Source organism: Pan troglodytes, chromosome 10 (genome assembly GCF_028858775.2).
Source record: "Pan troglodytes isolate AG18354 chromosome 10, NHGRI_mPanTro3-v2.0_pri, whole genome shotgun sequence".
NCBI lineage: Eukaryota > Metazoa > Chordata > Mammalia > Primates > Hominidae > Pan > Pan troglodytes.
Window position 1 is genome coordinate 117,663,728 of NC_072408.2, and position 22,492 is coordinate 117,686,219.

The 22,492-nt window shown below is 47.5% G+C and overlaps 1 protein-coding gene across 4 annotated transcripts in view; it reads left to right on the forward strand.

The window, feature by feature from the left end:
* CCDC63 (coiled-coil domain containing 63) overlaps positions 1–22,492 on the forward strand; it is a 61,433-nt gene that overhangs the window by 7,170 nt on the left and 31,771 nt on the right. For 3 of the 4 annotated variants that reach the window (XM_016924213.2, XM_016924214.3, XM_509370.8), the window contains exons 2-5: positions 1,201–1,305; positions 1,749–1,918; positions 6,925–7,114; positions 19,634–19,753. In XM_016924213.2, coding sequence (XP_016779702.1) covers positions 1,297–1,305; positions 1,749–1,918; positions 6,925–7,114; positions 19,634–19,753 — 489 coding nt within the window. In that variant the 5' untranslated portion in view covers positions 1,201–1,296. Of the gene's footprint in view, positions 1–793; positions 996–1,200; positions 1,306–1,748; positions 1,919–6,924; positions 7,115–19,633; positions 19,754–22,492 lie in introns of those variants that run through there. The other variant, XM_009426259.4, reaches the window with a different exon arrangement.

Consider the following 22,492-nt stretch of genomic DNA (forward strand, 5'->3'; position numbering starts at 1 on the left):
TTCAGGGTATTGTTACCAGGAGATAGAGGAACACCCCTCTCACCCTCATCAACATTCACCACCTTGCACCTTCACCCTCTGAAACAATCCATATCCTGCCATATCATCCTAGCCACTGTGTACTGAGCACTTGTCCCAAGCACAGTGCTGAGTGTCTTACACACTCAATGACATGGCTTCTAGAATTTCTTCCATTGTCCAGGTGAGGAAAATGAGGACTACAGAACTGAAGTGACTTGCCCAAGGTTAATAAGTGGCTTTGGAGGAATTTGAAATGAGATCTGATGATTGGCACAACCAATGCTTTAAACCATTGCATTGCAGGACCCTCAATGGTGGCAAAGCTGGAATTTCTGCTTTTGGAACCCAGCTCCTGCAGTCTGGAATTGGCTGTGCAGTGGGTCTCACAACCTCAAAGGTTGTGATGTGTGGGATTAATGCTGTCCCTTGCTCTGAATAACTATGGGCTAGATGAAGTTCAAGTGGTGACATGATAAGAATACTGACTCCTGCTCTAAGATGGGAGGGTGGGGATTCCCTGACAGCTGCAATTGAAGTTGGGCACATTTCTATTTAACCCCATCAGGGGACACACTGCCCCGATGCCTTTTTTTTTGTGAGATGGAGTCTCACTCTGTCACCCAGGCTGGAGTGCAGTGGCGCGATCTCGGCTCACTCACTGCAATCTTTGCCTCCAGGGTTCAAGCAATTCTGCCTCAGCCTCCTGAGTAACTGGGATTACAGGTGTGTGCCACCATGCCTGGCTAATTTTTTTGTATTTTTTGTAGAGACAGGGTTTCACCATGTTGACCAGGCTGGTATCGAACTCCTGACCTCAAGTGATCTACCGACCTTGGCCTCCCAAAGTGCTGGGTTACAGGCATAAGCCACCATGCCCGGCCCCCTGATGCCATTTTGCCCCCTCTTTGGGTACACAGGGAGCAGGAGGGTAACTGACACGCCAGAACCATCTGCCCAGCTCCTAATAATAAATGGTGAGAGAAACAGGTTCCAGGCAAACATTGCTTTAAAACAAATAAGTGCCTTTTGTCACACCCGGGCAGCCATCTGGGTATCCTCCTCATGTGCCAAGGTGTGGGTGGAGGAAGGGATGGCAGGGGGAGGGAGGAGGTGCCATTCTGACCTGCACCCCCAGCAGGGGTGGCTTACAAGTTCTCTTCCTTTTGCCACCATGAACAGGGCATTGCAGAGAGACAGAGAGAGAGAGGAAGGCTCGCTGGCTTTGAGCTCTCTGGGTACAGTGTCTGAGTGGAGGCAAAGTGCGGTTCCTTCAAGATGTCTGTGGTAGGTGATGCCAGCTCCCAGCCACAGAGCACCTACTATGGGGTCAGGCACTGTGCCGTCCACTTTACACATGTTAGCTCGTCTCATCCTGACAAACAGATCTGTGCTCACCCATTTTGTAGGTGGGAGGCTGGAGGCTCAGAGACATCCAGTGACTCACCCAAGTTCCCACTAGATGGCACAGTCAGAGTTTGAACCCAGAACCCCAAAGAATACCCTCCCCTCACCACAGTATGCAATTACAAGTCAGTCATCTCTCCACCCTAGCAAGCCAGGGTGGGTTTTCCATGTAATAGACAAGCAGCTGACATCACCCAAGGGAAGGTCTTCCACTTCTAGCCATGGCCCAGCCACCCCTACTGCCCTTCACTCTTAAGCCCATCTGTGGGCTTCTCTAGCCACCTGGCCCACTACGGCCTCCCACTCCTCTCCATCTCCCCCAGTTGAAGAAGAACAGGAGAAAAGACTCCGACACTCCCCAGGAACCTTCGGAGAAGGCCAAAGAGCAGCAGGCGGAGGCAGAGCTCCGGAAGCTAAGGCAGCAGTTCAGGAAGATGGTGGAAAGCCGGAAGTCTTTTAAGTTCCGAAACCAGCAGAAGATTGCGAGTCAGTAGTAAGTGATGGTTGGAGTTTCGCACTGAGTGACCTTGGAGGAAAGTTGGGGTTGGGCTTCATGTTGCTTGTCTTCTGTCCTGTGACCCCTGGGGCAGGGAGCCACCTCTGAGCCCCATTGGAGGATCCACGGTCTTTTATCTGCAGAGCCTAGTTTTAAGAGAAACTCACTTGAGATGGCTTCAGTGAAGAGGGGGAATTTCTTGTCAGAATGCAGGGTGTTTTGGGGACCCCTGGGGGGCAGGGCACCCAGATCTCAGGGAAGGACCTAATTGAGGAAAGAGTTCTGGTTTCTGTTTTTCTCCACACATGACTTTTGTTCTCTCTCTCTCTGAATTTCAGCCTCAGCTGGTGGGAAGTGGCTGCTCCAGCTCTCAAGTTTACCAGCTGCACAGAGAGAGGGTCTTGAATCAATTCCAACCACATTCCTGGGAGACGGAGACTCTGATAGGCTCAGCTTGGGTTAGCGGTCTCCTCCTGGTCCAATCAGCTGTGGCTTGAGAGGGCAAGGGACACAAAAATGTCTGGGGCTGTCACTCCCTTGGTCCTACCAGGGAAGTGGAGGAGGTCCCAGAGAAGGCAGAAACCCTAACAACGTTTCCTAATTGTGTGTCTTATGAGAACTGCAAGATAGAATATTTGAAATTGGATTGCATCAGAAATTACAATCATTTCTTTTCTTTTCTTTTCTTTTTTGGAGTGTATCATTTCTTTTCTTTCTTTTTTTTTTTTTTGGAGATGGAGTTTCACTGTTGTCGCCCAACCTGGAGTTGGCAATGGCGTGATCCCAGCTCACTGCAACCTCCGCCTCCCGGGTTCAGGTGATTCTCCTGCCTCAGCTTCCTGAGTAGCTGGGATTACAGGCGCCCATCACCATGCCTGGCTAATTTTTGTATTTTTAGTAGAGGCAAGATTTCACCACGTTGGCCAGGCTGGTCTCAAACTCCTGTCCTCAGATGATCCACCCACCTCGGCCTCCTAAAGTGCTGGGATTACAGGTGTGAGCCACCATGCCCAGCTGAGTGTATCATTTCTTCAGGCAACAGAAAGGTGTTCCCTGGGGTTGAATACACAAACATTAAGCAGGCTTTCTTAGATTCCCTCCAAGGGAATGTAATTCCTTAGCTGCATCCATATTGTTTATAAAGGCAGAAACTGTCCATTGTTAGAAAGGAAATCTTACTGTTAGATGAGAAGTTCACAGGATGGGGAAAAGGAATTTTTATTTTTATTTTTATTTTTGAGACAGGGTCTGTCTCTGTAACCCAGGCTGGAGTGCAGTGGTGCCATCTTGGCTCACTGCAACCTCTGCCTCTCAGACTCAAGCGATTCTCCGACCTCAACCTTCTGAGTAGCTGGGATCACAGGCGTGTGCCAGCACGCCTGGCTAATTTTTTGTATCGATGGGGTTTCACCAAGTTGCCCAGGCTGGTTTCAAACTCCTGAGCTCAAGCAATCCGCCCGCCTAGGCCTCCCAAAGTTCTAGGATTACAGGCGTGAGCCACCATGCCCGGCCTGAAAAGGGATTCTTTAGATTTTCCATGGATTCAACTTACTCAGGGCCAGGGCTAGCCCATAAGGGACCTCCATGTGAATTTTTTTAAAAGGTACACTTTCTCAAGACACTTTACTGTCATCTGTTGGAAAAATTGTCATTATGTAGAGATTTTGTTAGAACAAGAAAGTGTCTCCCAGAAAAGTGTAATAAATCTACAAAACAGTGGTGTATTTTCAAGCTGGTGGTGCTTCCTAGGGTTGTGCAGGCCACAACCTGCACATCTGTGGCTGGCTGACCTGATTTGCAAGCCTACCTCTGGTGGGCATCAGGAAATGCCTCCTTTTGATATGTCTCTGACAATTTTTCTTGAATTTAACCCTTCTTCACCCCAACAGCACCCCACACACAGGCTTCTGGCTCTACTAAGTCAATCCATTTGATCTGGTTTCACTTTGATGGAACTGAAGGGGAGGAGGGTGGAAGAGTGGAGAGTTTAGGTTCTTATTATTTTATTTATTTATTTTTTGAGATGGAGTTTCGCTCTTGTTGCCCAGGCTGGAGTGCAATGGCGCGATCTTGGCTCACTGCAACCTGTGCCTCCTGGGTTCATGCAATTCTCCTGCCTCAGTCTCCCGAGTAGCTGGGATTATAGGCATGTGCCACCATACCCAGCTGATTTTGTATTTTTAGTAGAGATGGGGTTTCACCATGTTGGTCAGGCTAGTCTCAAACTCCTGACCTCAGGTGATCCGCCCGCCTCGGCCTCCCAAAGTGCTGGGATTACAGGCATGAGCCACCGCACCAGGCCAAGTTTAGGTTCTTTAGAGTGAAACACCTATACAGTATTTAAGGAAGCACTTTTCCCCAGCGCCAACCCTGGCTTACAACATTCAGGGAGTAACTTAAGGTTTTGGGGTACTTCACTCCCTTTACACCAGTCCTGGCCTTGCCTGCAAGACAGACACACCTTCCTTTTGCTTTTACCAACCCTCTCTGAAAACCTCTTTTTTTTTCTTTTTTTTTTTTTGAGATGGAGTCTTGCTTTGTTGCTCGAGCTGTAGTGCAGTGGTGCAAATTTGGCTCACTGCAACCTCTGCCTTCCAGGTTCAAGCGATTCTCCTGCCTCAGCCTCCTGAGTAGCTAGGACTACAGGCGCCCCCCCACCATGCCTGGCTAATTTTTGTATTTTTAGTAGAGAAAGGGTTTCGACATGTTGGCTAGGCTGGTCTTGAACTGCTGACCTCAGGTGATCTGCCTACCTCGGCCTCCCAAAGTGCTGGGATTACAGGCATGAGCCACGGCACCCTGAAAATCTAACTCTTGTAGAGTATTGTACTCTCTTTTTTCTCTCCGCCTTAACAAAGACACTCGCCCCAGCTTCCCCCGCCGGCCTCCTTCCAGGAGGGGCTTAAGCAGGGCAGAAGAGTCCCCAGGCTGGTTGAGAAGACAGCAGGTCACTGGCCAAATGTGGCTATTTACATTTGTAATTAATTAAAATAAATAAAATAAAATAATATTTAGTTCTGCTGAAATAGCCGCATTTCAAGTGCTCAACAATCACTTGTGCCTAAGTGGATACTATGGGCCCCTCAGATAGAGAACATTTTCATCACTGCAGAACGTCCTATTAGAATGGGATCTACAAACTACGGCCAAATCTGGCTGGCTGCTGGTTTTTTGTAATTAAATCTCTATTGGCACACAGCCATGCCTGTTGGTTCACTTTTTGGCTGGTTTGCCAACTCCTGTCCTAGGACATTTTCCTTTCTTTCTTTTTGTTTTTTTTTTTGAGACAGGGTCTCACTGTGTGTCTCCCAGGCTGGAATGCAGTGGCACGATCTCAGCTCACTGCAACCTCTGCCTCCTGGGCTCAAGCAATCCTCCCACCTCAGCTACTTTTAATATTTTCTGTAGAGACAGGGCCTCACTATGTTGTCCAGGCTGGTCGCAAACTCCTGAGTTCAAGCAGTCCTTCCGCCTCGGCCTCCCAAAGTGCTGATGTTACAGGAGTGAGCCACTGTGCCAGGCCTGTAGAACATTCTTTTTTGTTTGTTTGTTTTTGTATTGTTGAGATGGAATCTTGCTCTGTCTCCCAGGCTGGAGTGCAGTGGCGCGATCGCAACTCACTGCAACCTCCGCCTCCTGGGTTCAAGCAATTCTCTGCCTCAGCCTCCAGAGTAGCTGGGATTACAGGCGCCCACCACCACCCCCGGCTAATTTTTTGTATTTTTACTAGAGATGGGGTTTCACCATCTTAGCCAGGCTGGTCTCGAACTCCTGACCTCATGATCCACTGGCCTCGGCCTCCTAAAGTGCTGGGATTACAGGCATAAACCACTGCGCCGGGCCTGTAGAACATTCTTCACTGTTCTATAGCAGTGTGTCCAAAACTTTTGAAGCATCTGGACACTTGATCCTGTAATAAAGCAGATTCTGATCCAATTGGTCTCAGGTTGGGCACCTGAGATTCTGCATTTCTCCAAGTTTCCAAAGGACATTCATGCTACTGATCCGCAAACCACATTGGGGAGTGGGTGTCAGTCTCCAGACTGCCAGAAACTCAGCCTCTGTGCCATTTCCCCTTGTTCTATTGTACAGTCTTTCAAGCTCCCTTTGCTCTTTTCCAAATCCCCCTGTTTTCCCACATCCCGGTAGACATTTCCTCATTAGCACCCCAAGGAGAGAAACTGGTGGAGCTTAGAGGCTATTATGCGTCCCTGTGTTGATGCAAACTTGAAAAATCCTGCCTGGCCAGGCACGGTGGCTCATGTCTGTAATCTCAGCACTTTGGGAGGCCGAGGCAGGTGGATCACATGAGGCTGGTAGTTCGAGACCAGCCTGGCCAACATGGCGAAACCCGTCTCTACTAAAAATACAAAAAGTAACCGGGCATGGTGGCTTGTGGCTGTAGTCCCAGCTACTCAGGAGGCTGAAGCAGGAGAATCGCTTGAACCTGGAAAGTGGAGGTTGCAGTGAGCCGAGATCATGCCACTGCACTCCAGCCTGGGCAACAGAGTGAGACTCTGTCTCAAAATATAAAATAAAATAAAATAAAATAAAATAAAATAAAATAAAATAAAATAATAAAATAAATAAAATAAAATCCTGCCTGATGGTTTGCTGCTCCTCATTACTGGAGATAATTGGCGGTAAAGTCTGGAAAGATGGTCTGCAGAATCAGACAGGTGCCAGGGAGTTGCTGGCAAAGGAGAACGTGGGGGTTTCCTCCATGTCTGGGTAATGGGTTTTGACAGGCACAGCTTCAAATTGTTACCTAGAGAAAATACCCACCTCAGAGAAGGCAGGGCAGCAGGAAATCATGGTGAACCAGGTCTCAGGTGATCAGGCTTCCAGACCTGGATCTGAGACCCTGGACACGTCCCTTTTGCCTGCTTGCTCAGGTGGGAAATTCCTCTCTCCCGGTCTCCTTGCAGGGCTGATGTGCCTGGAGTGCTCCGTCAAGTTAAACTTAGGGGTTTGGGGTTAATCATGGGCTGCTTTTCCAACAGCAAGGAGATCAAGACCCTGAAGACAGAGCAGGATGAGATCACCCTACTGTTGAGTCTCATGAAATCCTCGAGGAACATGAATCGGAGTGAGAAGAACTACATGGAGCTGCGACTCCTGCTGCAAACTAAGGAGGACTATGAGGCATTGATTAAATCCCTGAAACTGCTGTTGGCTGAACTGGATGAGAAGGTGTGGTCTTTCTCTTACAGGGTTAACCAGAACACAGAGCAAAGGGGAGGAGTTGGGGTGCATATTCGTGATGCCTTAGGCCAGACCTGACACCCCTGTATCACAGTATCTCCTCTGGACAGCCCACTAAATGTGACTGCTGCTATTGTCTCACTACCCTTGAGACCTCTGGGCTCCAGTATCCAGGCTCAGCCATACCAATCCATCCCTCCGCCGTGCTCCCCAGTGCCACCTGCTGCACCTTGAATAAACCCCCACAGCTGCACCCTATCAGTTAGGAGAGGCTTGGTTATGCTGCAGGAATAAATGCCACCCCCTCACGCATTCTTAGTGGTTTAAAACTTTAAGGTTTCTTCCTTGTTGATGACACGTAACTGTTGTGGGTTGGCTAAGAGCCCTTATATCTTCTCACACTGGGACTAGGCTGAAGGAATAGCCACCATCTTGAACATTGCCAGGTATTATGGGAAAGAAAGAGTTCTAGAGGGTTTCATGCTGGCAATTGAATATTCCAGTCTGGAAGTGAAACATGTCACTTCTTTTTTTTTTTTGAAACAGAGTCTTGCTGTCTTGCCCAGGCTGGAATGCAGTGGTGCAATCTCGGCTCACTGCAACCTCTGCTTCCTGGGTTCAAGTGATTCTCATGCCTCAGCCACCTGAGTAGCTGGGATTACAGGCGTGCACCACCATGCTGGCTAATTTTTGTATTTTAGTAAAGATAGTGTTTCACCATGTTGGCCAGGCTGGTCTCAAACTCCTGATGTCAAATGATCTTCCCGCCTCGGCCTCCCAAAGTGCTGAGATTACAGGCGTGAGCCACCGTGCCTGGCTGAAACACGTCACTTCTGCTCATGACCCAGGGGCTCAAAATAGTCATGTTTTCTAATTATGGTAACAAAAAAAAGAAAAGAAAAAGCAAGAGAAAATAGTCATGTACGTGATCCTACCCATCCACAAAGGGGTCCGGGAAGGGCCACCCTCTCATTATCTGGAAGGCAAAGAGCTGGAAGTATTTGCAGGACAGCATTAATGGTCATGCCCCTTACCCTGGCTTGAAAGGCCCTGTGTGATCTAGCCCCTGCCTACGCCTTGGCCTACCTCAGGGCCTTTGCTTATGCTCCCCCGCTCCCACCCCTTCCCCCACTCCCGCTTGTCCTTCAGGTCTCAACTTAAATGTGACTTTCTCAAGGAGGCCTTTTCTGTGCCCCCTCTCCAGTTTATACCTCCCTGTGTCAGTCAGGTTCTGGCTGGAACCCAGAGCACCCCCAGCGGGGTACTTTGAGAAGAGTTTAATGCAGGAACCATTTACAAGGGTGTGGGCATGAGCATGAGTAGGGACATTGAAACACTAGGGTTCACAACAGCGGGGGAGGGGGCAGTGGTCTGGAACTTGGAGAGCCTGGGGCAAGCCAGGGGCAATGGCTCCTCTTTCTTCCAACCCTCTGATCCTCAGTGCAAGGGAGCCCCTCAGCGACGCAGCCAGGTCAGCCTGTTGGGGCACAGAGCAGTGGGTCTGGGGGGCAAGTGGGGGATCCCATGGCTCCCCACAGTACCCCCTTCATAGCTCTTCCCACCATTGTCATTATGCCTTATTCTGGTGTTTAACGGCTCCCTAAGCAGCCTGACAGCTTCACAAGGGCGAGGACCACATCCGTTTTGTTCTCTACAGTGCCACCCCTGCCCGCAACCCCGTGCCTGTCCCAGTGTCCCGCACACGGTAGATCCTCAGTAAACATTTACTATTTCTATTATAGTATTAATTAATTGCTATAAAGAAACGGCTGAAACAGGTAATTTATTTATTTTTAAATATTTATTTATTTATTTTTGAGACAGAGTTTCACTCCTGTCGCCCAGGCTGGAGTGCAGCGGCATGATCTTGGTTCACTGCAGCCTCTGCCTCCCAGGCTCAAGCAATTCTCCTGCTTCAGTCTCCCGTGTAGCTGGGATTACAGGCAGGCACCCCCACGCCCAGCTAATTTTGTAATTTTAGTACAGACGGGGTTTCACCATGTTGCCCAGGCTGGTCTCGAACTCCTGACCTCAGGTGATCCACCCACCTTGGCCTCCCAAAGTGCTGGGATGACAGGCGTGAGCCGCGGCATGCAGCCAAGACAGGAAGTTTATAAAGAAAAGAGGTTTAATTGGCTTACAGTTCTGCAGGCTATACAGGAAGCATAGCAGCTTCTGCTTCTGGGGAGGCCTCAGGAAACTTATAAATCATGGTGGAAGGCAAAGGGGGAGCAGGTACGTCACATGGCCAGAGCAGGAAGAAGAGAGAGACGGGGGAGGTGCCACACACTTTTAAACAACCAGATCTCATGAGATTTCACTATCGCCAAGACAATACCAAGGGGGATGGTGCCAAACCATTCATGAAAAACCACCCCCCACCATCCCATTGTCTCCCCCAGGTCCCTCCTCCAACACCGAGGATTACCATTCAACATGAGATTAGGGAGGGACACAGAGCCAAACCAGATCACTACTGAATGAATCTGGAAATCTCTTCACATCTTTTGTCTGCTTCAAACCCTTCAGAAAGTTCCTGTTGTTCTTTCCATAAAGGCCCAACTCCCCGGTGGGGCTGCATCAGCTCTGCCTGCCTCTCTCACCTCCTCCCCTGCCCCCACCTGCTCTGTGTTCCACCTGCTGAGGCCTTCTTCGTGTCCTTTAAGCCCACAGTGCTGTCCCTCACTTCCAGGACTTTGCATGTGCTATTCCCTCTGCCTGGAGTGCCTTTCCCTGTCCTCTTTGCTTGGAGACCTCCTATTTATCACTTAGGTCTCAGCTCAAATGCTCTTTTTTTTTGAAATGGAGTCTCACTCTGTCACCCAGGCTGGAGTGTAGTGGTGCGATCTCGGCTCACTGCAACCTCCACCTCCTGGGTTCAAGCGATTCTCCTGCCTCAGCCTTCAGGGTAGTTGGGACTACAGGTGCCTGGCTAATTTTTTTTTTTTTTTTGTACTTTTAGTAGAGATGGGATTCCACTGTGTTGGCCAGGCTGGTCTCGAGCTCCTGACCTCAAGTGATCTGCCCTCCTCCGCCTCCGAAGTGCTGGGATTACAGGTGTGAGCCACTGTGCCCGGCCTCAAATGCTATTTCTGCTGGGACGTCATCCCTTCATCTTTCCCCACTAGATGCCCCTACTGTGCGTGCCCGAAATACCTTGTGTCTCCCGTCCCCTAGGGCTTGACGCCCCCTCCGTGGCTTGTTTCCAGTCCTAGATTGTAAGTTCTCAGAGGGCAGAGACCCTCTGTCTTGATTATTATCATCACCCACCCCTGCTGTCTGGCACCAGAGCAGGTGTTTAATAAACACTGGTGAATGAATAAATGACTGAAAGGTGACAAAGGAGGCAATAAAGGGAATAAAGAGAAAAATTGAAGAAGAGCTGGGGCCATGGGTCTTTAGAAGCATTAGGAAAAGGCAGCACAGCGTGGGGTCCTCAGAAGTTTCTGGGGCTCACTGCCCAGTGCAAACCATCTTTGCCCAATTTCATTCCAGGGTGGCAGTTACCAGAATCCCTTCCTCCTATGCCCACCCTCGATGGGCAAAGCCTCGTCCTCACAGGAGGTCACTGGAGGTGGGGACCTCCCCAGGCCCTACCTGGCCTTCCTCGCAAAATAGTTAATAAGCCGATGGGAAGACAGCATCTTGCTTAGGGAATACAATTCTCCACCAGCCGTTACCTTGGAGAATGTCTCCCATTGTGCAGAGGCTGAATGACTCCCAGCATCACAAAAGCAGCATCTGACGTAAAGACTCCAAAGGAAATCCAACTCTGAATGTACTCATGAGAGCCACCAGGAAATGCTGATGCCACAGCTTCCCTTAACAGGGAGCCGGAGCTGGAGGACTGCAGGCCCAACTCTAGTGGGGGCGGGCCTGCCTTCAGGTGATGGCGCAGTCTGGAGATGCCGCCTTTGTGGATAGGAAAACAAATTGGTTGTTTTCTTTCTTTTCTTTTTCTTTTCTTTTTTTGAGACCATCTCACTCTGTCACCCAGACTGGAATGCAATGGTGTGATCTCAGCTCACTGCAACCTCGACCTCTCGGATTCAAGCAATCCTCCTGCCTCAGCCTCCCGAGTAGCTAAGATTACAGGTACCCGCCACCATGCCGGGTTAATTTTTGTATTTTTAGTAGAGATGGAGTTTCACCATGTTGGCCAGGCTGGTCTCGAACCCCTGACCTCAGGTGATCCACCCGCCTTGGCCTCCCAAAGTGTTGGGATTACAGGCATGAGCCACGGCGTCCAGCTGTTTGTTTTATTTCATTGGTGAGTTAGTGAGGGTTTGCACTGGGGGCGCTGCCTGTGCACAGAACAGAAGGGACACCAAAGTAGAGTGGGGGCCTGACTCCACTGTGTGTGTCGGGGCAGGTGAAGCCCTTTAGTCTCGCTTTGAGTGACACACACGTGTGTGTGTGTGTGTGTGTGTGTGTGTGTGTGTTCCAGCTGAAGTCCAAACCATGGCTAGTATCCATCGTAATAGCATTCATATGCCTCATCAGTTTATGTGAAACCCAACAGTTCCCTTGACACCTGATCATCCGAGCTGCCACTCGCATGATGTACCAGTGAGGAAAGGTTGGGCTGCAAGTAACAGAATTCTCAAGTGGTATTAATTGAGAGGGTAGAGGTTTGTTGTTATTATGTTGTTATCACATAACAAAATATCTGACTGGAAATAGGCTATCCCAGGGATTTTTTTTTTTTTTTTTTGAGACAGAATCTTGCTCCGTTGCCCAGGCTGGAGTGCAGTGGCACAATCTCGGCCCACTGCAACCTTTGCCTCTCGGGTTCAAGCAGTTCTCCTGCCTCAGCCTCCCTAGTAGTTGGGATTACAGACACGTGCCACCATGCCTGGCTAATTTTTGTATTTTTAGTAGAGATGGGGTTTCACCGTGTTAGCCAGGCTAGTATTGAACTCCTGACCTCAAGTGATCTGCCCACCTCAGCCTCCTAAAGTGCAGGGATTACAGGCGTGAGCCACCATGTCCAACCTCCAGGGATGGTTTAGCATCTCGGCAATGATGGTTTGTCTTTTTCTCTCTGACCCTCTTTACTGGTCTGCTCCTCATGGTCACAAGGTGACTGCCAAAGCAGTCATCAGCTGGCATCAGCTTCTGCCATAGCCACATTCATCCTCACAGAACCACATTCAAAGACATGAAGATGAGATGGGAGACAGTATTTCACAAAATCCCTCTGGCAGATTTCCCCTCATCAGCCATGGCTGGCATATATGCCCATTTCAATGTCAATCACTGACAAAGGGAAGTAGAATTTCCAGAACTGGCTTTGAGTAGACCAGGGGTAGCAAATTACAGGCCAAGGGCCAAATCCAGCCTATCTGTTTATAGTCTTCCAGCAAAGAATGGCTTTGACATTTTAAATGATTGTATGAGTACCTGGTTATAACCTCTTAGTCCGTGGAGCTTAAAATATTTACCATCTGGCCCTTTAAGAAAAGTTTTCTGAGTCCTACACAGTTGCCCATGGTCAAGTTACTGGGGAGGCTGAAGCAGGAAGATCTTTGAGCCCAGGAGTTTGAGACCAGCCTGGGCAACATAGTGAGACCCTGTCTTAAAAAAAAAAAAAAAAAAAAAAGAGACTGGGCGCCGTGACTCATGCCTGTAATCCCAGCACTTTGGGAGGCTGAGGTGGGAGGATCACCTGAGGTCAGGAGTTCCGAACAAACCAGCCTGGCCAACATGGTAAAAACCCCATCTCTGCATATGGTGGTGCATGCCTGTGATCCCAGCTACTTGGGAGGCTGAGGCAGGAGAATCACTTGAACCTGGGAGGGCAGGGGTTGCAGTGAGCCAAGATCACGCCACTGTACTCCAGCCTGGGCAACAGAGTGAGACTCCATCTCAAAAAAAAAAAAAGAGAAAATAAAATGTTTTCCACTTGGCTTAGACCAGTGATGCTCTATCCCCTGGGGCTGGGGTGGAGACCACCTTCCCTGATAGATGACTGGTAATAAGGAAATGTTTTGTCTCCTATGACAGGAAGTGCAAAGGTAAGGCAAACTTCAGGGCTGGTTGGTTTAGCAGCTCAATTTTGCTGTCAGCTATGTTGGGTGTTATCCTTTGGCTGGGGCAAGATGGGAGCAGCAATTCCAGGCACCACACCCAGACTGACACTACCTTCAGGAGATGTACCCTGTCCTCCAATAACTCTTTTAGGAATGAGAAGACTTTTTCTAGAAGTTTCCTTAGCAGACATCCCTTCCCAATAGAGAGGCCCCAGCTGGTTTAGTCCTGCTTACTCTGGAATCAATACATCACAGGCAGAGGGGGTTTCTCACGGTGGCCTTGGATATGGGAGGAATGGATGTGGGGAGCCACCAGCCACTGTGTCTACCACAGTCCTGGGTGCCACCTCTGCCAGCTGTCTGGCTCTGGGTCACTCTTCTGTCTTCCACTGGGCACTTCTTGCTGCCTAAAATCCATCTTTCATCAGAGCGCTGTGGCTCCATGACTCTAAATGTGGATGTAGACCAAGGATCTCAAACCGGTAGATCTCAGGATGGATTAAGCCTGGTGACAGGAAGGCTGTGGCCCATTTATTGTTTAAGATTTCATTAGTTGACAACATGTTAATAATTGATAGATGTTCAGCATATACCAAAAAAAAAAAAAAAAAAAAGAAAAAAGAAAAAGAAGAGACAAAGAAAAAAAATTGTGAGATTTCATAAAGAAATAAGAGTTCTGGCTTTAGAAACCGAAAGATCTGGGATATCAGGCCTGAATTTTCATAGAACAACCGTTAACTAAATAGTGTTGCGGGTGACACTGACAACTGTTCCCCTATTCTCTACTTTTTCTTCTCTAACAGATTTCTGACTTTGTTCAAGCTGGTCTTGTGCCCAGCTAAAATGCTCCTCCCTTCTTCCCTTGCAGCTAAGGGTGGACAGTGAGTTTTAAGAGGAAGTCTGTTGGGGTTTCTGGGAAAGTCTTGCTTTCCAGATAGATGACCTACCTCTTCAAACGTATTGCATCTTCTACTTTCCTCCCTGGAATAAGACCGTGAAGGTCGGTGCAATGGCAGTCATCTTTTAACGATAAAGGAACAGTCAGGTGAATTACAGAGATCTTGTCCTTACTTCTTTGAGCTATGGAACTTAGCTCAGCAACTTTTTTCTTTTTTGCGTATGTGAGACAGTCTCCCTCTGTCACCCAGGCTGGAGTGCAGTGGTGCATCCTCAGCTTACTGCAACCTCTGCCTCCCAGGTTCAAGCAATTCTCATGCCTCAGCCTGCCAAGTAGCTGGGATTACAGATGTGCACCACCATACTCAGCTAATTTTTGTATTTTTAGTAGAGATGGGGTTTTACCGTGTTGGCCAGGCTTGTCTTGAACGTCTGACCTCAGGTGATCCACCTGCCTCGGCCTCCCAAAGTGCTGGGGTTACAGGCAGCAGCAACTTTTTATGAGAAAAAGATAAACCGTAATTTGCTTAAGCCACTCTTTAGTTGGGCTTTCTGTAACTTACATTTTTTCTTAACTGATAACAAGCTGGTGCCCCTTAAGATAGGGTGCACACATTCTAGTTTGCTATCATCTCTGCCATCCTGTCATGTCTATTTGCTGGCCCACTTTTGTATGCCACCCTCCTGCCCACTTTTTGCAGCCCACTAGTGTAGATTTTTCTCTCAGCTTCCCATGAAGATAGCTGAGACTGTGCTGTGTAGACTTTCTGAAGACTTGGGGATAACCAAAGGGAATTAAAACTCAGGGATGCTAACACGGAATCCCAGATGCAACTGCTTGCAGAATTCACCAGCCCAGGCTCTGCACGGGGCCCCTGATTCCCAGCTGGAGGCTGACAAACTTTATATTTCACAACACTGAGCACTTAAGCCTTCCTCATCTAGAACTCTTCAATTCCAGAACAGGAACTGAGCTTTAGACTATCCTCATCAAGCCACCATCTCGACACAAACAGGAACAAACCAAGTTGCTTTGAATGTCATTGTCCTCTTCATTCCCTGTTGCCTTTACCTACCAGGGTTCCAAAAAGACATCTCAGAGCTTAGTCTCAGCCCAGCCTCTAAGAAGAGAATGTGCCTCTGTTGTGCTTAGGATCTGGTACTTACTAGTCTTGAAGGGCACTCTTCTTCAGATACTAGTTCTGAAACTTCTCTAAGGCCTTCTGGGACTTAGCATTAGCCGTCTGCTTCTAGATGGGGTTAAATATTGATAATGAAGATATTTGGGTGTGGGCTAAGGCTGCATTGTGGGCTGGTTATGCACACTGCTAGCAGTGTGTCGGAATGCCTCATATGAGAAACTATGGAGTGAAGTCTCTGGGACACTGGCTGGGGAGTGTTTGGGTCTGGAGAACTGGGCTGGCATTACGAGGGTATAGAGAGACACTAACATTTTTTCCTGCCAGCCATGGCAGTGTAGATTTCACTTATTTGAAGTCAGAGTCAATTATCCTAATGAGTAAAGTGGATGGTGTGTCAGGAATGCTTTTGGCTGCAAGTAACATAATACCCAACCAAGAGAGGCTTTGACCAAAAGAACATTTATTTATCAATTATTTTTAATAAGCTTTTTATTTTGGCATACTTTAAAATTTACGGAATGGTTACAAAGATAATATAGTTCTCACATATCCTTCACCTGGCTCCCCCAATGTAAACATTGTACATTACCGTGGGACATTTGTCAAAACTAAGCAATGAATGTTGATATGTTACTATTAACTGAACTCCAGTTTTTATTGGAGTTTCTTTTTTTGAGATGGAGTTTTGCTCTTGTCGCCCAGGCTGGAGTGCAATGGCATGATCTCGGCTCACTGCAACCTCTACCTCCCAGGATCAAGCAATTCTCTTTCCTCAACCTCCCAAGTAGCTGGAATTACAGGCGCCCACCACCATGCCTGGCTAATTTTTGTATTTCTAGTAGAGACGGGGTTTCACCATGTTGGCCAGGCTGGTCTCAAACTCCTGACCTCTGGTGATCCACCCACCTGGGCCTCCCAATGTGTTGGGATTACAGGCATGAGGCACAGCACCCAGTCCTTTATTAGGATTTCACTAGTGTTTTCCATTCATGTCCTTTTGCTGTCCCAGGATCTAATCCAGGGCACCAATTTGCATTTAGGTTATTTACGTTTCACTTAGCAAAAAGTCTCTGGACATAGGTGGCCTCAGTGTTGTTTCATCTGCTTTAAAAGATTGTGGCAGCCATGCCTTTCCCTGCACCCCAAGAGGATGCATCCCTCCATCCTCTGCTCCATCTGCATTGCCTCAGAGGGAGAGGTGTCCCATTGCCCTTCTATGGGGCCAGACCCCATCCTGTGTTACCCTCCTTCAGTCACATCCCCCATTATTAAAGACCTCTCTCCATCAATGACTGCCCTGGTTGCTCTCATCTTCACCTTCTATTTTGTCAAGGTATCCCTCCCTTGCCTCTTTTATTTCAAAATAACCTAAAAACTGAGCACAAATGAAACTCAAAACACAACCCACCTGCAATCCCAAATTACTGCCAGCTTCCCCCTTTCTAGAAGTTTCTAGAAGGACTTGTCTACATTCCCTGCTTCCCTTTCTTGGGCAGATGTTATTTCCACCTCTGTCCCTGGTGATGGGAAGAAGTCACCTCCACTGAAACTGCTTTCTTTGGGGTCACCAAGGACCTCGACTTCTCTAAGCCCAGTGGCTTTGCCTCAGTTTCCATCCAGAGACTTTGAATCTGTGAATACCAAACTTCCAAGCAGGAAAGGACCTCCTAAATACACAGCCCATTTGTGGATCCCTTTAGGACAGTGGTTATTTTATTTTATTTTTTTTTGAGACAGAGTCTTGCTCTGTTGCCCAGGCTGGAGTGCAGTGGTACAATCTTGGCTCACTGCAAGCTCCGCCTCCCGGGTTCATGCCATTCTCCTGCCTCAGCCTCCCAAGTAGCTGGCACTACTGGCGCCCGCCACCACACCTGGCTAATTTTTTGTATTTTTAGTAGAGACAGGGTTTCACCGTGTTAGCTAGGATGGTCTTGATCTCCTGACCTCATGATCCACCTGCCTCGGACTCCCAAAGTGCTGGGATTACAGGCGTGAGCCACTGTGCCCAGCCAGGACAGTGGTTCTTAAACTTATCACTCCCAAAAACCATAACACTCCTTCCTTCCTTCCTTCCTTCCTTTCTTTCTTTCTTTCCTTCTCTCTATCTTTCCTTCCTTCCTCCCTCCCTCCCTTCCTTCCTTCCTTTTTTTTTTTTTTTTTTTTTTTGAGACAGAGACTTGCTCTGTCACCAGAGCAAGACTGGAGTGCAGTGGTGCGATCTCCTTCCACTGAGTTGTTAATTACACATGATGAGGTGCACGCGTCTTAAGGATACAGCTCAATGAACTGATACTTAGGTATACACTCGTAATCATCACCCAGATCAAGAGGTAGATTATTGCAGTGTCCGGAAGGCTTCCTTGGTCTCTTTCCACAAACCACCCCCAAGAACCTCATCCTGATCTCCAGCATCATAACTTTGTTTTGTCTGCATATAGAATTGCATCTAAATCACCTCTTCCAGGATATGCACTTTATAACTGGCTTTTTTCATTCAACATTATGTCTGCCAACACCCTTTTTCAACAGCAAATAATTATCCCTTTACAATCCTGAAATGAAATCCATAAATGATAGAATATTTTCCCTTTACTGATGTTTTAAAATCAATATGATGCCTTAATTGTAATATAAGGAAGAAATAAAAGTTATTTGTACTAGAAAGATATTTATTTTGATACGTGAATGTCCTCATCTGACTTACCTAGAACAGGGCCAGCAAACTGTGTCTGCACGGAACCAGATAGTGAATATTTTGGCCTTGTGGACCACGTGGTCTCTGTTGCAAGTCCTTAGCTCTGCCTTTGTAGCTTGAGGGCAGCCATAGACAATACATAAATGAATGGGCATGGCTGGATTTCAATAAAACTTTATTGACAAAAACAGGTAGTGGGCCAGATTTGACCAAGGGCTGGAGTTTGCAGACCCCTTGCCTAAAAACTGCAGTGAGAGGCCTGTATTGATAGGCAGAATTGCCAAGCATTACACATACTGCAGACAGATGCAGGCCGACTGTATCCACAACTCGAAGAACATGATTCAGGCTGTGCTGGTGACGTGATTTTCAGAATGGTGACCAACTCTCAGTAAAGTTCCAAACAAATCGAAGAATAATCTTCTCTTGATTGATACAGTGACTACAGTCCCGGATAATTCAGTGTCTATTAGAATTGAATGGAAAATTCTGTGTGTGTACATAGAAAAGATAGTTGTGTTTTTGTTTGTTTGTTTTTTTAAGATAGGGTCTTGCTCTGTTCAGGCTGGAGTGCAGTGATGCAATCATGGCTCACTGCAGCTTCGACCTCCTAGGCTCAAGTTATCCTCCTGCCTCAGCCTCTCAAGTAGCTGAAACTATAGGTGCATGCCACCAAGCCTGACTATTTTTAGATTTTTCTGTAGAGATAGGGGTCTCACTTTGTTGTCCAGGCTGGTCTCAAATTCCTGGTCTCAAGTGATACTCCCACCTTGGCCTCCCAAAATGCTGGCCAAATTTTCTGTACCTAGAATCAAACTATCTTTTTTGATCAGATGTGGAAAAGGAGCTGGGCATGGTGGCTCATGCCTGTAATCCCAGCACTTTGGGATGCTGAGGCGGGTGGATCACTTGAGGCCAGGAGTTCGAAACCAGGCTGGCCAACATGGCGAAACCCCATGTGTACTAAAAATACAAAAAAATTAGACAGGCATGGCGGTGCATGCCTTTAGTCCCAGTTACTCGAGACGCTAAGGTAGGAGAATCGCTTGAACCTGGAAGGCGGAGGTTGTGGTGAGCCAAGATCGCGCCACAGCACTCCAGCCTGGGCGACAGAGTGAGACCCTGTCTCAAAAAACAAAAAGAAAGTTTCAAAAGAAAATAAAAGTATAAAGAGGTCTCTCATCTACGTAACATCCAGGGGGCCACTGGGAAGTCACAAGGATGGAGGAGAAGTCTTGGATGCCTGGTGCTATCTCACATGTTGCAGGGTATGTGACCTCTCGTGACCCACCCATTACATGCCACTAGTGCCTTCATCATTGCAAGAGCCAAAAAATCACTTCTCCAAGTTTACAGAAGTCCCCTGGGAGGACGATGTTATTTCTGCTGGAAACCATGGCTTTGGGTAGGCAGAATGTATGTCATTGTATATAAATGTCACAGGTAAGTGACATTTACATGCACAGGTGACAGCAAATCTCCAGACTGCTTTATTGTACCCCAAACTGGCTAAGATTAAGTCTAACTGAGGAGGCATCCAAGAGATAAGTTAAAATTCCATTTATAGGAAAAGAAAGAACATTGCAGTTTTTGTCTGAGCACACTTCAGTTAGTGAACTGTAGAGCTGGTACCCATACAGATGCTATCTGAGCACACTTCAGTTAGTGAACTGTAGAACGGGTACCCATACAGATGCTAACACAGCTGGAATTTCTCTCTCTCTCTCTCTCTCTTTTTCAGATTCTTCAGATGGAAAAAAAAATCGCAAACCAAAAACAGATTTTCGCAAAAATGCAGGAGGCCAATAACCCCCGGAAACTGCAGAAACAGATTCACATTTTGGAAACCCGTTTGAATCTCGTATGTAAAGTGTTCTCTGCAGCTCTGCAAACAGCTCTGCCCACGTTTGCTCAGAGCAAAGAATGATGTCTGCCCAGCCATTAGCAGAACATACCCATTTCCCCGGTTGACTCAGGAGCAGGTGAACTAATGGCCACACAGGCCAGGAAGCCTTTAGGATTTATCGTCCACCTTAGCAAATGCGGTTATCCCCTCAAACCCTTACCCGAATCCCCCAACGTATCTGGGATGCCTACTCTTAGTTCTCTGCCTCCAAACTTCCTGTTGGTTTTCAAGAAGCAGCTCAAGCATTACCCATTACCAAAGCAGCATTAGTTAGACCTTCCTCCTCTGTGACAAGCTGCTCATGCCTCTATCATAGCCAGTGCCTTTTTGTTGTTGGTGTTGTCTCTGAGAATGAGTAGGCATAGATATGCATAACTTGATAATGGGAAAGGTGACACTGATCATCCTCAATCTACAGTGACTTTTGCATTAAGCAGGGTTCCCTAAATTGCAATCTGGCTTAAGAAAAAAAGGGGAATGTGTTAGTCATAGAATTGAAAGATCCAGGGGAGGAAGTGGGGCCTTCAGGCATAGCTGGATCCAGGTGCTCCATACATGTCTTTAGGACATATTCTCTGTCCACCTCTCCTCTGAGTGGATTTCATTTTTGGGTAGCCCCCAGTGTGAACGAATGCTAGTAGAAATGAAACATCTTTTTCCTAAGAGTTTAATCACGTATTCTGGGGAGAGTTCCCACTGGGCCAGCTTGGGTCATGTGCCCATTTCTGAACCAATCAGGGTGGTCAGAAGAATGAAATACATGGGCCTGAGTCACATGGCTACCCTGGGACCCCTCTCCTCCAAACCCACCCACTGCTACCCCAAGTCAGGGAAGGGCAGCCCTATTCAAAATAAGTGGATTAGAGGAGAGGTGGTTCCCCTGGAAAAGCAAAAAGAGTGGAGAAGGAATGATGGACAGGGACAAACCACACATTCCAGTCTGGTTTGTGAAACTGTAGCTCCCACATGAGCTACTAGAGAGAGAAAGTGAATGGATTTGGTAGAAAGCCTGTCATTCCTTCACTAAACAAAGCTCTTAGCTTCCCCCAGACTTTGACCACCAGGCTTTGAGCAGGCATGGTGGGAGCTAATTGGATCTGATCTCTGTCTGCCTCCCCAAGTTGCTACTGAAGGACTGGGCAGTGTCTTTTTAATATCCATGCCCAGTGATTTCCAACTATGCCTCAGAATTCCTAGGATATGGGTTAAAAATACAGATTTTTGGATTTCCTCCAGATTCACCAAATCAGAACCTCTAGGGCTTAGATTTGGGCATCTGCACCGTTATTAGCAAACCCAGAGAGACTGAAGGTCCCATTGGTTAAGAATCATAGATTTAATGCCTGGCATGGTGTTTAATGCCTCAGCAAATGTCTGTCAATTGAATGAGTTACTAAATGCATGCATGATTTAATGATGACTTGTCTATAGGTATAATTTTTTTTTTTTTTGAGACGGAGTCTCACTCTGTCACCTAGGCTGGAGTGCAGTGGCACGATCATGGCTCACTGCAGCCTCAGAGGTCTGCTTTTTTGTTCTAAGTCTATTCAGATGTTCTATTCTTCTCGAGTCAATTTCAGTAGTTTATGTCTTTCTAGGAATTGCTCTATTTCATCTAAATTATGCTAATCTGTTGGTATATAGTTGTTCCTAGTATATCCCTTATACTTTTTCCATAAGATCTGTAGTAATGCTCCTTTTTATATTTCTGAGAGGTCTGTTTTTTGTATCTCAAACTGGTCCCCTCTTCCCTTCATCCCTAACGAGATGTGATTGTGCCTTTTAATAGGTTAAGCAGCTGACCTGGCGCGGTGGCTCACGCCTGTAATCCCAGCACTTTGGGAGGCCAGGGTGTGTGGATCACTTGAGGTCAGGAGTTTGAGGTCAGCCTGGCCACCATGGTGAAACCCTGCCTCTACTAAAAATACAAAAAAATAAAAATAAAAATTAGCCAGGCATGGTGATGCATGCCTGTAATCCCAGCTATTCTGGAGGCTGAGGCAGGAGAATTGCTTGAATCTAGGAGGCGGAGTTTGCAGTGAGCCAAGATTGTGCCACTGTACTCCAGTCTGGATGACAGAGTGAGAACCTGTCTCAAAAAAAAAAAAAAAAAAAGGTTAGGCAGCCATCTCTAAAGGCAATTTTGGGGTCTCAGAGTACCCCATGGTCCTAAATATCCTCCACCTACTCAGTGGGGCCTGAGAGTCCTCCCCATAGGTCAGGTCTTTCCCCCCTACAATCAGAGGATAGATAGTATGCCTATGGTCCTGGAGCAAAATTCACAGTAAGGAGCAAATGAGTGGTAACTGATGACTTCCCAAGAGGAAGTGGAGGATGCAAAGATAGAATAAGAATGCTCTGCTCCCAGGGACTCCCCTACCTTGTGTGGTGACTATGGAGACACTCAGGAACACTCAGAGCTCAGACTAGCAGAAGCAAGCAAAAAGCCCAGGATGCAACATTTTAGGAGGCTCTTCCGCTCAGGCTTGTGGAAATGCAGGGCTGGCACCTGAGAGTGAGTGCCTCCTTACATTTCATGCCCCGGTTGCTTCACTTGCTTTACCCCAGTGTTGGCCCTGCAGAAACCGAATGTTTCTTAGAACATACTTTGAAAACCTCCAACGAAATTAAATCCCCTTGCTCTTAGGAATATTTTTTTGTAGTTGTCTCTTTTCAGTGCTTATGGGAGCACTT